Raw genomic sequence first — 15,352 nt, 5'->3', positions numbered from 1 at the left:
TACTGCCTCTTTTCCACCTGCTTAATTTTTCTCCATATCTCCATCAAGCATCATTAAGAATCTAAGAACTTAACCTGAATTGCAAGCTAACAAATTAACTTGCCACGGTGTCATGGATACTGGTAGAAGTCATGAAACTTGTGGGTCAGAGAAGAAGTACCGTTAATTTGTTACTCACAACAATTGAAGTAGCGAAAGTGACAGCATTTTTTCCAGCCTTACTAAAATGTAGTTGGCATATAACATTGTGTAGGTTTAAGATTTACAATGTGATGATTTGATATGCAGATATATTGTGAAAATGTTTCCCATGTTACGGATTGCTGTGCTGGGTCCTTGGGTCCCCGTTTCTACAGAGTGAAGTGAAGGGGCCCACATGACACCCGAACTTGAAGGTTGACTTGCAGGAGGAAAACCTCCGTCTAGGGAACTCAGATGCATTCTAGCAGGCACTGAGCATCCCTACCCTTTCTCTGGAGGGAGATATCTTCTTTCTGTTACTGGACAGCAGGCATGCCTTCCATTTCTATGGATGGAGCCACCATCTCCACATTCGAAAGCTGTTTGCTGGACAAACGTCTTGAAAAAACACTGCAGAATGCAGGCTAAACAGTGCCTCTGAGTATCAGGAGGAAAGAAATGTGAGACCCTGCGAATTATCTCCAAACAGACATGTACCTATTTCTAACAGCTAAGTACTCCTTATTGCCTTCAGGTCTTCTTCCCCCATTAGCCTGTAAACTCGAGACACTTCTCATCTTAATTTAATTCTTGTCTACTTTAACTTTTGATAAAAGAATGACTGGCACATAAAAGATGTTCAATAAAGTTTTGGCTGAATGAGGTAAGTGAGTCAATGGCAAAATACACAAGAACGAGTCAAAATGCCAAAACATATGCAGACGGTTGAGGAATTAAATAAATCAACAAGATGTACTGCTTTACAACAAGAAAAATACAATACTGGAATTTTTAATAATATTTGATGGCTTGGGAAAATAATTATATCTTAAGGAAAGAAAAACATGCAATCTGTGTATTGAAGGTTATTTCTATTTGTAAATAAACACACACCCCAATGTTGCTATAGGAAAATCATGAAAGAAAATGCACCAAAAGTTCAAGAATCTTTAAATGGGCTAATTATGTTACTTTTACTCTCTCTCTCTTTCCTTTTTCTTTTTCAAGTTTTCTGCAATTGCTATGTGTTATTTTAATAATCAAGAAAAGCCAACATCCTCACTTTGAAGTTTTTATTATTTCGTGAAAAGACAAAAGAAACGAAAATGCAAAAAGAGAAAGGCCAGGGCCCTGAAACTAAGATGCTGGTTTGAATCACCTCCACTGAGTACAGAAATCCTCTCCACACCCTGAGACAGTAAATTGTTGGAGCTCATGATGGATAGCTCACAGTCAATATTCTTCAGAAAATGGATAATTAGGGTGATCAGCAGCACTGAAAGAGAAGCAGAGATATTAATGCATTAACTCTGTCTTCACAACCTCAAAGATAGGGTTTCTCTCAGGATGCAGTCAGCATGGGCTGAAAACTAAATTTACAAACACATCCCTCTTTCTACGCTGACACACCTACATGCAGGCTCCCTGTCCATGTGCACATTCCACCTGCGTGCCCGACTTCCACATCCCCACATAGAGAAATGCCAAAATGACAGGTAGTTGTATTTAGATTACAATTCATATTTGCTTATAAGCAAGAAGTACGGCTAAATTGCTGTGGTCATTTCAGCCTCAGATGTAACTTTTGTCCCTAGCCAAAGAGAATGATGACAGGAAGGATTTTGCTATTCTTTTTCACACATTCATTCAACAAATATACAATGAGCAGCCATAACAATCCAGGGTTCCTCCATTAAGGAACGTTTAATCTACTGAGAAGACAACAGGTACACCTGCATAACCACACCTACAAAATGTGATTACTGTTTTCTGAGTTGATAATTTATGAGAACACTTATTATTCAATCATTAGTATTACTGTTGTTTCACATTGTTTCCATGTTCTTATTTTCCTTTTTAAATTTGTCCTTTTCAACTCAGTATCATTGAAGCCTGCATTCTGAGCAATTCTATGGGCCAGCAGTTGTGCTGTTGACACAGGGCCAGAAGGATGAGTGGCACTAGGCTTTCACAGCCTAATGAAGGAGATCACAGACTTATACTTAAGAACCTTTGGGAATAGAAAAGGTACTTTCTCAGAATCGTGATATAGTTTTACAAACAAGAGGGAGAATTTTGAGATCCTTCTGTGGAACTAAATCTTTATTCTATAACTAAAGTTGTATTCCTCTTATCTCTATATTCCCTTCCAAAGTTTTCAGTTCAATTAGTCTTCTTTCTCTTCCTCCTGAGATGCTCCTGCAGGAACTGAACAACTGGAATGCTATGTTTCTGAACAAGTCAAAGTCAAAGGAGGTGGAGGCTCCCAGGGGAGAGTCTCCTGACAGACAAAGGCCACCCTCGAGTAAGACTTGACTTAAGAAACTGAGCAATCCAGAGGATCTCATCTTGTTGTAGGCCACTGGGGACATATCAGTCACTAATATTAGTGTCAGTTAAGCTCGTGATCCATTTGTAATTCAGTTTGGTGAGATGACATGGCTGAGGTAATGGGAGTTGTGACAGGGAAAACAGGCCAATGAGAAGATAAATTTGGAAGAAATGGATGGTGCCTGGGAACATGAATGCCCAATAAGGATAAATGTCCCTGGACACTTAGGAGAGGAATTGGAAGCAGGGCCACAGTATGACGTTCAGAGCACCTATGCACATGTGCCTTCCTGCGCTCCCTCCTCTGTAAAAAATATTTATGTTACGTGTCACTCTTGTTGTAGGATAAAGATGAATAGAATCCAGGCTGGATTCATTATTATGTAGGCATTATTAATATAATCATATTTTTCTCCTGATTTTAACAAGAATTAAAGATGAAATATTTTATAGACCCCTAAAAGTATAGTGGGCCATGGGCACTCTACCTTCCATTTTGAATGAGTAAGTCGGCCCCGTGTGGAAGCTCACAAGACACAGAGCCTAGGGGCATAAAAGTAATGAATTCCCCATGATGCAAACTTTGGCCATTTTACTTAGGGTCTGTCCTGGGCCCCGCTCACATTTCTGTTGGGTCAGAGACTGAGCCCTGGAGTCGCCTCTGGTCTCAGGTGTACAGGAAGCTCCTGTTTTGCTCCCACATGTGAAATCAGGCCTGTCTTCTTGATTTAGGGACGCTTAGCTCCTCTGCTAAACTGCATGCTACAGAAAACAATCTGTGAGAAACAATCCACACGTCACTTACAAGAGTAACTTAGCATATCGGAAATTTCTGTTGAGGCCATCAATTGCTTTCATGTCTTCTGGAGTCAATTCAAAGTCAAAAATCTGAAATAAAGGAAAGAATCAAATTAAACTCTCCTCTAAAGCAGCTGGTTTCCACCTAGAAACTTGAGGATTTTCCAGCAGGACAAAGGCTGGGTGAGCATCCAGGGAAGCCTTTCCTGTCATTGGCTTCCAGGTGTACTGGCCTCAGAATACTTCTGCCTGGGTTCTCCACCTCTCCTTCCCCATTGCTCTCCTTCTCTCTTCCACTTCACAAAAGAAAGGCTCAGAACTCATCTATCCCAAATCTTTCCAAGTGAATTGCGTGTGACAGAAAAGGAAAACATCCCCTTTTTACAAACAAAGGGACAATTAGACAATCTAGAGAGAATACCTGCTGACTTGACCCAACTTTAGTCAGATTTTTCCTTCCCCACAACCTTCTAAGATGTTAAAGCCTTGAACTTAAGCAAGCTATGGAAGGAATAGCAACCTCCTATAAAGGCCTCTCCAAACATTGGTCATCCTCCTGAAAAAGCATTCCTTGATCAACTGTGAGACAAAACCACCTGCTCGTCCCAAATCCCAAACACCATTTTCTTTCTAGAGGTGTTTCCTCTTCTGTATGAAAGGAAACACTTTATGACTGATCTTTGAGGCACTACGCATCTTGTATTCAGAGTCTTCTCCCTTTGGAATAAAGTTCTCTTATTTAAGTCCAGATTTGTTTTTATTTGACAATGCATAGCCCCTCACAGACAGTCCTTTAATGGCAAAGTAGACAGATCTTTGGTAAGAAATATGACACAGGGAAGCTCATTATTTCATCCCGGGGACAACTTCATGGCAAACTCACCATGTTATCTTTCTGTCTGTCTAACTCTTCTGCCTATTGATGTGACATCCAGCTATCCACCTATCCACTTTAGTCATTCAGCCTAAAAATATACTCCAGAAGTGATTTGGTTATCATAGGGATATGTATTAACAAGTTGAATTGAATTGAAAAATAAAATGGGAATTTTTTCATTGATTTAACAATGAGATTTAGATTTGTGCATTTGATATTTTCATAAATTGAATGAATTAAATCCACAGCTTCAAGGTTTTAGAGCAAATACATTATAAATAATATGATCCGAATGTCCTCTTTTGCAAAGATTAAACTTATCATAAAAGTTTTAGCTGTATCCTTAAAATCAGATAGTGCTTAAGTAGTTTTTCACAATTCTCATGAAGTCCATAACAAAATAAGTCTAAGACCATTGATTGACCTAAGGGACCAGGAGATGTACAAGGCAGAATTTGGGGAAAACCTTTACTTGTTCATTTGTTAATTTAGTCCATCTGTAAACTAATATATCTGGCTTCCTACATGCCGGGAGCTCCTCTGGGGGAAATGTGCTAAGAGAGGACCCAGAGGGAGTAACTACATTTAGAGTCTCATAGTCTAGAAAGCAGAGTGACGTGTAAACGAACAGTTTTGGTTGAATAAGGAAAAGCTAACAGAGACATGCCAAGTGGCAAAGTGGTCAACAACTGTGCTGGGGTGTCCCAATGGATTAACAGAGCAGCTAATGCTATTTGGTTTGATATTGACATGCAAATAGGGGTTCATTGGGTAGAGAAGGAGAAGAAGAACCAGGCTTTTAAAAGTCCCTCTGCATAGAAGGACTCCTACAACTGAAGGAAAAACAGAGATGAAATGTGCTCTGTGTCAAACAAAAAGGAAGCAGCAGAGCCAGGCATCGAGGACATAAAAGTTAGGGCTCTGAGGCCTGTGCTCTCCCTTTTCATCCTTTGAAGCTGCCCCCACAGCACTCAGGGGAGAGACACATGGCAATGAGTGAACACGGCTGGGTACCGAAAGGCAAGAGAGATGGCCCCCAATCTAGCATCCAGGCCTCACTCTGGAGAGACTGTCCAGCCTGTACCTGGAAGTTCTCTTTGATTCTCTTCTCATTGAAGCTCTTGGCCAGGACCACCACCCCCCGCTGCACCTGGTAGCGCAGGGCAACCTGGCCTGGACTTCGACTGTGTTTCTTGGCAATGGCCTTCACGATTGGATCCTCCAAGAGATACGGACTGTCCTTTTCCACCCTGAAAACAAAGATCAAAAGAACACATATTTGAAGGCTGTAGGACTGCAAATCTAGAGTAACCTTTTCCCCATTTCCTGAGGTAATTGACAGAAGTAGGTAAGTTTCGGTATGATTTTAAAAGAATTTCATGAATATTAGCAGAGATTCATTCACAACTGAACCAAACTGGAAACAACTAATGTTTCCATCAGTGGGTGAATGGAGAATCAACTTGTGGTATTTACGTCCCTGCAGTGGAATATTACTCAGCAGTCAAAAAGATTGAACCAGATATTTGCGACGATGTGGATAAACCTCACAAATGTTATGCTAACCCAAAGAAGCCAGACACAAAAGAGTATATACTCTATGACTTCTTTTCTATGTGAAGTACTACAACATGCCAAACTAATCTAAATTTTAAAAGGAAATCATAATGATGGTTGCCTTAAGATGAGGAAGGATTGTCTGGAGAGGAATACAAAAGAATTTTGGTGGAAGATAGACAGCTTCTGTTTCATGATCAGGGTCGTGGTATACAGTACATCCATTTGTCAAAATTAGACAGCTAAGACTTATGCATGACAATTTGTGGAATTTTGTCAGTAAATCACTTTAAAAAGTAGTGTTTAGATTGGGGTTTGGAGTAAGTGGATGTATAGTGAAAACAGAACGAAAGAATGTTGGTGATGGTTGAAGTCCAGGGACCGTACATGGGAATTGACTACACGATTCTTCTTTTCCCTAGGTAGCATTGGTTGATAACATTATATAAATTTCAGGTGTGCATGATTATATTTCATTCTGTGTAGACTACAGTGTGTTCACCACCTAAAGACTGATTACCATCCATCACCATATAAATGTACCCTGTCGCTTTTGCCCTCTTCCCTGCCCCCTTCCCCTCTGGTAACCACCAATCTAATCTCCGTATCTGTGTATTTGTTTGTTGCTGTTATCTTCTATTTACGGGTGAGATCATATGGTATTTGCCTTTCTCCTTCTCTGCCTTATTTTGCTTAGCATCATACCCTCAAGGCCCATCCACGCTGTTGCAAATGGCAAGATTTCTTCATTTGCATGGCTGAGTACTATTCCATTGTGTATATATAGCACTTTATCCATTCATCACAGTATTCTGTTCATTTTTTTGTTTGAACCAGTGCAAAAATAAAATGTTAAAACTAAACTTGAAAAAAAGGGTTTCTTCATTAACAGAGTTGTTGACATAGGTTAACCTTAATTTTCTCATTACCAGTTTGGGTCTCTCTGGGACCCAAGAGCACTGTAAGCAACTAGGACAATGTCCTTGGACTTGCAGAACTCCAGCAGTTTGCTCTGATTGAGGTAAGGATGACATTCCACCTGTAAGGTGCCAAAAACCAAAGGTATCAGAATACATGATGCAATAACATGTAAATTTGAAAAGTCCTTGGAAGGAATATCTAACACTAGGCTAATATATGTACTATGGGGTTCAGATTGGTACTTTTTCCCATGCACCTTCTGAAACAACTTCAAATGATGTTGGTTTTCAGGAATAATCAAATAATTCTCTTTTATATTTTTATTAGTGTTTAAAATGACTAAAGACTCATGCAACCAGGTTGTGGCCTCTAATTACCATTTCCCACTGGAAGAAACCAAGATTACTTAGAAAAATGGCTGATTCCAGGTCTGGGCAAAAAGCTACAAATTGAGCCTAGGACTTCTTACACTCTAGAAAGTGAAGAAGACAGGAAAGACGATGAGGCATGTCAAAGGAACCAGGAGCTTGACTGAAGAGGCAATAAAATGGTGACAGTGGGATCATCCATAAGAAAAGGAACTACATTGGATGGGAAAGCATCATATTAGTTAGAATTGATGAACTCACAATGACATATATATGTGGTCAAGTCTTTAGATGTAATCTCCAATTTATAGGGGTACAAAAGACACTGTCATATCAAACTGTAGCACAGGGATAGATAAGTAACATCAAGTGTCTGGGAAAAGTTAAAGGAAAAAAGCCTTAATTTCTTTCACAAGTAAATTGGAGAGAAAGAGCAAAAGAAGAAAGAGGAGGAGAAGGAACAGAAGGAAAAAAGGGAGGGAAATATTTGAATTATTTTCTACAAATAGATTCATAGAAATGAAATAACTAAGAAAAAGAGTAGAAATATTTGAACGGTCTCTTGCATAATTTTCAACCTGATTTACAAAAAGGCTGTACAACTTTACCATGTCACAATGTTTAAAAATTGGCAGCGTTGGGTGTTATTTTTAGAAATTATTTCTTTCGATTATGATTCCCATTTTCTCATTTTCCACTCTTTTTGTTTTTTTCTCTGGCTTTTTCTCTCACCTCTCTGTAACTATTCCAGCAAGTGTTCCAAAAACTCCATGGCATTAAATCCAAAGCTGTTTTCCTCTGTATTTGGATTGGCTGCTCCTCAGCAGGATCCGCCCTATGGCTTCCTGACACCACTCTCTCCTCATTTTCTCTCTCCCTGTCTGGCAACTCGTCTCCAATCTCCTAACCAGTGCCTTTTTGTCGGATCCTTAAACGTTGACTTTCCTGACCTCTTCCTGTTCATTTTATGAACTTTCCCAGGAGAGCAAATCCACTTCTGTGAGTTTAATTACCACCTATAAAGCAATGATTCCAAAATCTGTGCCTCTAGCCCTGATTGCCTTCCAGAGCTCCAGACCAATATTGCCATTTGCCAACTCAGCATCTCCACTTGGATGTCTCATAGGAACCTCAAACCGAGCACTGAAGAATTGAACAATACTCTTCCCATGCCACTCAACCTGTTCCTTTTTTGCCATTTCCTATGTCATTAAAAGGATCTGTCATTACACCGTTGACATCAAGCAAGAAACTTAGGGACTTTTATTTAAGGAAGAGTGATGAAGAGCAGAATGCAGGGAAGCCCCAGTGGGCTCTGGGCTCACCTGGTTGCAGACAGGCTTGTACTTCAGCCCTGGCTTGTTCAGGATCATCTCCAGCTGTTTGTGATTGAAATTGGACACCCCAATGGACATGGTTAAGCCTGCATCTTTACACTTCTCCAGGGCCTGCAGAGGAGGGAAAGGTGTGGTAAACTTTCCATGCAGATTGGGCCTTTCCTTTCATGGTCAACAATTTAAAAACAGGAACACTCATCTCATATATTACAAATTGACTGCACTCATTGTATTGCTTGGATACATTACTTCCTGGTGTTCTTTATTGCTATGCATATGTACTTTGTCTCCTTGCTTCTATCACATGCACATGCAACAGGATAAATAGACATGAAGATGCTTTTCAAATTCCCTTCCTGCCCCCTTCCATGTGCCTATTTCCCTGCTCGCCATCTAATAGTACTTTAGCAAATTGTGTCAGAGTCAAAGGCAAAAGAGAAACTCTCAGGTTTTCCTAGTAGAGGGTTTGGCTGCTTTCTCTTTCCTAGAATGGTGAAAAACGTGGTGGGGAGGTCTACATAAGGGCAGGCTTCACTCTCCTACAGTCCCAATTCTGCTAAGTCAGACACAGCTTTCTCTCCCTCCATGGGCCTATCTGTCTGTCCTGGGATGTAGCTATAATTCCGCTTGGGTTTGCTCTGAGGATCCCCTTACCAAACTTCCATGTTTAACCTGATCAGAGGTGCAAAGAAATACCTACTTAGAACCACAGAAGTTCACATGAAGAATAACCCTTAGAGGTCATCCCATTCAGCTGCCTTCCTTTCAGGATGAGAACACAATGGTACACAGAAGTGCAGAGGCATGGCTCAGGGCAGACAATTGATGAGGCCAGAACCCATTTCTTTTGACTCCTACCCAGTGATTTCTACCTTGTTGCCCAGTGCCTCAGGTGTCGGGGGCATAACTTACCTCCCATGTGTCCCGAAGGTCCACTGTATCTAAAATAACTTGCCCACTGGCATCCTTTGGCAGAAGATCCTCCCCAGGCTGGAATACAGACCAGAGAGATGATGAACAGGTGTTTTGTTTTGTTTTTGAGAAGGATCTTCCTGATGTCTAAGGAGCTGGGTCACAAAACCTTCAAGAGGATAACACGAGTGTTTGTGTGTATATGTTTGTGTGTTTGTTTTGTAATAAAGGAAGACATGGGGGGAAAGAATATTTCTCAGCAGCTGAGAGATTATAGCAAAGTGCCTCTCTCCCAATGACCTCCACACTCCTATCCACACCCATCCCTAACTTCAGTAAGAAAGAAATCTTCCATAGTTGGAATTGATTTTACTTCCCAGGGAGAGGCTAGTTTGGATGACAGGACTTACCTTTGTTGAGCAATCTGTTTAATCCAGTGTATTACTATCCAAATCAGAGACGATGAGGACAAAACAGGTATGCTCAGTGAACATCCGCTGTGATGCGAGGTTGAATCAGCGAAGCCCAAAGGAGCCCAGCTGTGTAACATGAATCATCCCAGAGTACCTGACTCTTGACTAGGGTACAAAGATCCATGTGGGAGAGACCTACCCGTAAAGAGGTGGGGATTTACCATGTGACTCCACAGTCTATTATAACTCAACTTTCTTGAGGACCCTTATCACTAGGAGAATACAGACAGAAGCATATCACTTAGACATGTAAGACGAGTCCTCAACTCTTTGAGGTAGAGGCAATGAGATCAGAGAACATAAATCCTTCTGAAGGCTGTGGGATGAGGAGAAAAAACAATCTTGATGGGGAAGTGGCACAACTATCGAGGAGAGTCATAAATCACTTAGCAATTCTATCCACCACACTGAAACCTACCTCTCTCAGTAAAAAACTAGAAATCCCAGCCAGAATCAGAGACTGGAGGTGCAACAGTAGTGATGAAATACTCTTGCTCATGACAATAAAAGGCAAAAGCTGACCTTCATAGGGACTGGCCAATGAATGATGAAGAGATCTACGTAGTCCAGTCCAAGTTTCTTCAGTGATCTTTCCAGGGCTGGTCGAACCAGTTCTGGTCGAAGGAAAGTATTCCAAAGCTGCAGTGACCCAATGAAATACAAAATGGCTTATGATTTCCCACATTTGGGGACCCATATTAAACCTCATAGATAAAAGATTGAGAAGTGCACATAAACCACTGTGGTGGCTAAATATAAGAAGTTACTTGAGAAACTGTAACAAAACTGTGAATAATACTTAGATGGCCCAGGAAAAGCAACCTGAGTGTTTCAAGGATTAGAAAAGACATCTCTGGAAGGAGAGTTAAGAAATCTCAGGCAAAGTGAAATGGAACCTACTGTCTTGTATAATAAATGCCTGGAAACAATTCTGCTGAGAGACCCACATTCTAAGAACATATCACTGACGTCAACAACATAGGATCATTTTGTAGAGACCTCAGCTCTCTTAACATTGAAAGTAAGATTTTCCACCTGAGAAAATTGTACACATTTCAGTAAACTCAATGCTGACTTGATAGAAGTATTTCCTAGTCTGGCTCCGTTTTCGGAATAATATGTCAGCCTTACTTGGATATGTCCCCAGAGAATCAGCTGAAAGATAAAAGGAGTGGACTCACTCCATAGTGGCTCAGTCAACCCATACAACAGATCTAGAAGAAAAGGATCATTATTCTTGTTTCACATATGAATGCTGACTGATGATCAGAGAGAGTGAAGAACTGGGTTCCACCCTTAACACATTTCAGGGCAAAGTAAGCTTTTTCTATTTTCTATATTTGTATAACGGGTATCTGCAGTTATAGGAGATAAATAAATTATTCCAATCAAAACCAAATATTTCTTTCAAAATAACACATCTGATCTGACAGCAGCCTCTTGTCAGTCCACCCACGGCACCTTGGTGGTGTAGAATATGTCCTCTCTCTTCACAGTACCATCCGCCATCTTCTCTCGGAGGGCCTTGCCGACCTCCTCCTCATTTTGATAGGCGTATGCTGCATCGATGTGACGGAAACCTACATCAACAGCCACTTTGGTGGCTTCTCCAGCCTTGCTCTTAGGAACCTATAAAATACAAATAAGGAGGGTTGGAAATCCATCTGACTCAGAGAGGAGTGAACTATTTCCTTCATAGCATTTTCACCAGCTGTTTGTCCATGTGTCCTCTTCCCCCGTTTGGTGGTGCAAGCCTGGGTAACAAACCTATACTTGGGGAGCACAGATCAAACTCCAAAACGACCTCTAATCTGAAATGAATTCATGATATGGGCTTCCCGATAGGACATGGAAAATTAAGTGTCAGTCAATAAGGAATTCGTTGTAAGGAAGTAAATAACAGGAATACTTCTGGCCCTTGGAGAAAACTTCTACAGATATAGATGTAGAGAGACAGAGATATAGATGTAGAGAGACAGAGATATAAACATAGATACAGATTCTAAGGATAAAGATATCATCATGTATTTTTGGCACAGAATTGGAAATGAGTCCATAATAATGGTACCTCCTCCCTCCAGTTACAACCCAAATTAACTCTTAAAGTCATTCATGATTGCTCTTTTTATCCTTCATTCCCCAGGTGTTCTCATTTAAGATTTATGCAACAAGCATTTATTACATGCCTCCTATGTGCCTGACATTGTGCTAGACTCTGAAGCCCTGCAGATTTAACCATGAAGAAACGAGACCTGCTTAAATCTCCTAAAAGGAAATATAGTGGTAAGCTCCTTGACTTTGGTCTTGGCAATCATATTTTGGATTTGACACCAAAGGCAAAGGCAATAAATGCAAAAATAAACAGGTGGGATTACATCAAAATAAAAAACTTCTGTACAGCAAAGGAAACCATCAACAAAATTAAATGGAATGGGGGGAAATATTTGCAAACCACATATCTGATACGCGGTTAATTCCCTAAATATACAAGGAACTCATACAACTCAATGGAAAAAAATAAATCAATAGCCCCATTTAAAAATGGGCAAAGGACCTGAACAGACATTTTTCCAAAGAAGACATACAAATGGCCAATGGGCACCTAAAAAGCTGCTCAACATCACTAATCATCAGAGAAATGCAAAGCCACACCACAATGAGATATCACCTCCCACCTGCTAGGATGCCTATTATCAGAAAGACAAGAGATAAATGCCAGCAAGGATGTGGAGAAAAGGGAACCCTTGTGCATGTTGGTGGGAATATAAATTGGTACAACCTCTGAGGAAAATAGCGTGCAGGTGCCTCAATAAATTAAAAATAGAATGACCATATGATCCAGCAATTCCATTTCTGGGTATTTTTCTAGAGGAAACAAAATCATTCTCTTGAGATATCTATACTCTCACGTTCATTTCAGCATTTATTCATCATAGTCAAAGTATGAAAACCTCCTCTATGTCCATTGATGGATGAATGGATAAAATGGATAAAGAAAATGTGTATATATTTATCTCACATATATAAATATATATATTAAGTGGAATATTCTTCAGCTTTGAACAAGAAGGAAAGCTTGTCAGTTGCAACAACATGAATGAAGCTGGAGGGTATGATACTGAGTAAAATAAGCCAGACAGAGAAAGACAAATACTGCATGTGGAAATCTGGAAAGAAATTCCACTTCATAGAAACAGAGAGAGAAAAGTGGTTTCCAGGGGCTATGGGTTGAGGAATAAGTGAAGAGATTGGTAAAAGGGTCCAGACTTTCAGCTACTAAACACGTAAGTTTTGAGGACTAACGTATAACATGGTAACTATAGCTGATAACACTGCATTGTATAATTGAAGTTTGCTAAGAGAATAGAATTTAAATGTTCTTCTCAGAAAAACTTGATGAGGGGAATCTTTACACAATGTGTACATGTACCAAATCATCATGTCATATACTTTAATCATCTTAGAATTTTATTTGTCAGTTTTACCTCAATAAAGCTGAAAAAGAAATGTTTTAAAACAGTGTACCAATAGAATAATAGTTAATTTTCAAGAAGGTTGTGAAGAGGATTAAATGAGAAATGTACTATATGGAGTCCATTATTGCGTCAGACACAGTCATCACTCTAGCCATATCTGCTTGCACTCAGCATATCTGACCAAGAATTCCAGCTGCGAGCACCTACAACTCTGCCTGGGGGATTTCTATTAAATCCAACGTCTTTGGGAGAGGCTTTGATAATTAGGTAAAGAGGACATCTTGTCCACTGGGTGTCACTTACCCTCTACACCTCACCACTCCAGTACTTACACAATGAGACCATGAATGGAATAGTCATGGTGGAAGGGATTAAGAGTATGCATGGGCCAACTGCATGGGCTACTTCTCAGTAAGACAGTTTGAGCTACCACTATTTTGAGATGGGTGACCTGTCAGCAGGAGCAGAGACTGACACTGAAGCTTGGTAAAGTACCATTCCTCCAGAAGAAAGCCAGACCCTGGGTGGCGAGTTGACAATATTAAACTCTCCATCTAACTAGGGCTGGAAGCAGCAACTCATCTTTACTGTGTCTGGTAACATTCTATGTATGACTTTGCCATCTTTTTGCACAGTCCCTCAGACAGCGTTACTATGAAAGGGCTACAGAGAGTTGGATTTATCAATATAGGATCCCATATAACATCGCCTATTTGTTCTGTTCTCTGTGGTCCTTAGCAGTCTTTCACAACAGTAATGAAAGTTGGATATGACATAGGTAAAACATTCTCTATGCTTAAACTCTAATGGTACATAAGATGGATAATTATGGCATTGCAAACTAGCTAGCCCTGCCTGACAGCTATTAGCTCTTGATATTTCATGTCATATTTCATGCAAAGATGGATTTCAATAGGCTGCTACCTCACCGTGACCAGATGTTGACACTTTAAGTGAATTACAGGTCACCATGTGGATGTACAAAGAGTACATTTGTTGAGAAGCACAATTCTGTCTCCATTCTTACTCTATGCTTTCTAAGTCTTCCTTTCTAATACTTAACACTTGGAATAAGAGTGGCTTCTGATATGACGAAAGGAAACCTTTGGCAAATTCTTTGGCAAATACTTCTGTCCCCTAGAAACCAACAGCAAAGCTGCTACAACGTAGTCCTGTTACTTGTCTTTTGCTCCTGTGCCCATTGCGCATCAGGGGTTTCTAACAAAGAGCAGAGTGGCTCTGGTTGAAGTAGTAGATCAGTGCAGGATGAGCTGCCTGAGCTTAGATTTTACATGTGTAAGAAACAAGAAGAAAAATTGTTTACCTAGGAGAGTTGTTGAGGAATTCAAGATAGTGCATGGAAAGTACTTAAAAGACATGGTAAGGATTCAACATATGTTCAGTAACCAAATTAATAATAATGATAATCCAGCCTCGAAATTCCCACCCTCTGACTCCACAGACTCAACTGCTTGTCATCCCACCTAGCACAAAGTTAGAGACGGAGAAATGGAGGCTCAAAAGAGTCACTCCAACTCACCCAAATTGTACTAGACATGGAGACATGGGGCAGCTGACCACCCTTTCAGGCTGTTTGCATTCAACCCTCCAGTCCCCTGGGCTCCACTTACTTCATCTGAAGCATAAGTGCCAAATCCAAGCACAGGCATAAAGTACCCATCATTCAGTTTCACAGAGCGACTATGGTTGGGGGCCATCACCGTCCACAATCTTGGCTCACTTGACTCCGTCTTTCCTTCCTTTCCCTGACTGGCAGCCAAGTGGAAGACAACGTTCCAACATTCTTTTATTTCTACTAATCACAATCGAATAGGCGGGGCTGGGATTACAGAGGCCAAGGATATCAAAAGGAAACTAGAATCAAGCCACTGACTGTCTTACAATCCTTTCAGGTCTCTGCAGGCATGTCTAACAGAAATAGCATGCAGAAATGTCATGCGTCCTGCAGGAGAAGGATTGTCCTTTCAGAATCGTTCATCCTTGACTCAAGTTAACAAAAAATAACCATGTCCATCTGTCGTTGATAATTACATCAGATTTACTTTACAAGATGCAAAATAATCAGCAGACTGGTCATTTCTGAACACTAATTCCACTATAG

General features: G+C 40.4%; 1 protein-coding gene across 4 annotated transcripts; it reads right to left on the bottom strand.

The window, feature by feature from the left end:
• Positions 1-1,238: 1,238 nt before the first annotated feature.
• On the bottom strand, positions 1,239-15,043 carry LOC103541473 (aldo-keto reductase family 1 member C15-like). Of its 4 annotated transcripts, none has more exons than XM_008508303.2 (9): positions 14,862-15,043; positions 11,216-11,383; positions 10,277-10,393; positions 9,282-9,359; positions 8,358-8,480; positions 6,673-6,782; positions 5,271-5,436; positions 3,317-3,399; positions 1,239-1,456 (listed from the first exon to the last, which is right to left on the bottom strand). In XM_008508303.2, exons 1-9 carry the CDS (start codon positions 14,946-14,948, stop codon positions 1,414-1,416), a joined length of 975 nt encoding a protein of 324 aa, XP_008506525.1. In that variant the 5' UTR covers positions 14,949-15,043; the 3' UTR covers positions 1,239-1,413. The 4 variants fall into 4 exon arrangements, with proteins under 4 accessions (XP_008506525.1, XP_070458056.1, XP_070458057.1 ...); XM_070601955.1 differs by having other exon boundaries at positions 14,771-14,878; XM_070601956.1 differs by lacking the exon at positions 10,277-10,393 and having other exon boundaries at positions 14,862-15,042.
• Positions 15,044-15,352: the final 309 nt, after the last annotated feature.

The sequence above is a fragment of the Equus przewalskii genome, chromosome 30 (assembly GCF_037783145.1).
Source record: "Equus przewalskii isolate Varuska chromosome 30, EquPr2, whole genome shotgun sequence".
Classification (NCBI taxonomy): domain Eukaryota; kingdom Metazoa; phylum Chordata; class Mammalia; order Perissodactyla; family Equidae; genus Equus; species Equus przewalskii.
This window is presented reverse-complemented; position numbering and strand designations above follow the sequence as displayed.

Coding starts and splice junctions, on each gene's coding strand:
- LOC103541473 (XM_008508303.2), bottom strand. CDS start 14,948: ATGGCCCCCAACCATAGTCGCTCTGTGAAACTGAATGATGGGTACTTT. Junction 8,481..9,281: donor ACCTTCGGGACACATGGGAG/GTAAGTTATGCC, acceptor CCTCCTCTGCAG/GCCCTGGAGAAGTGTAAAGA. Junction 6,783..8,357: donor ACAAGCCTGTCTGCAACCAG/GTGAGCCCAGAG, acceptor GGCACCTTACAG/GTGGAATGTCATCCTTACCT.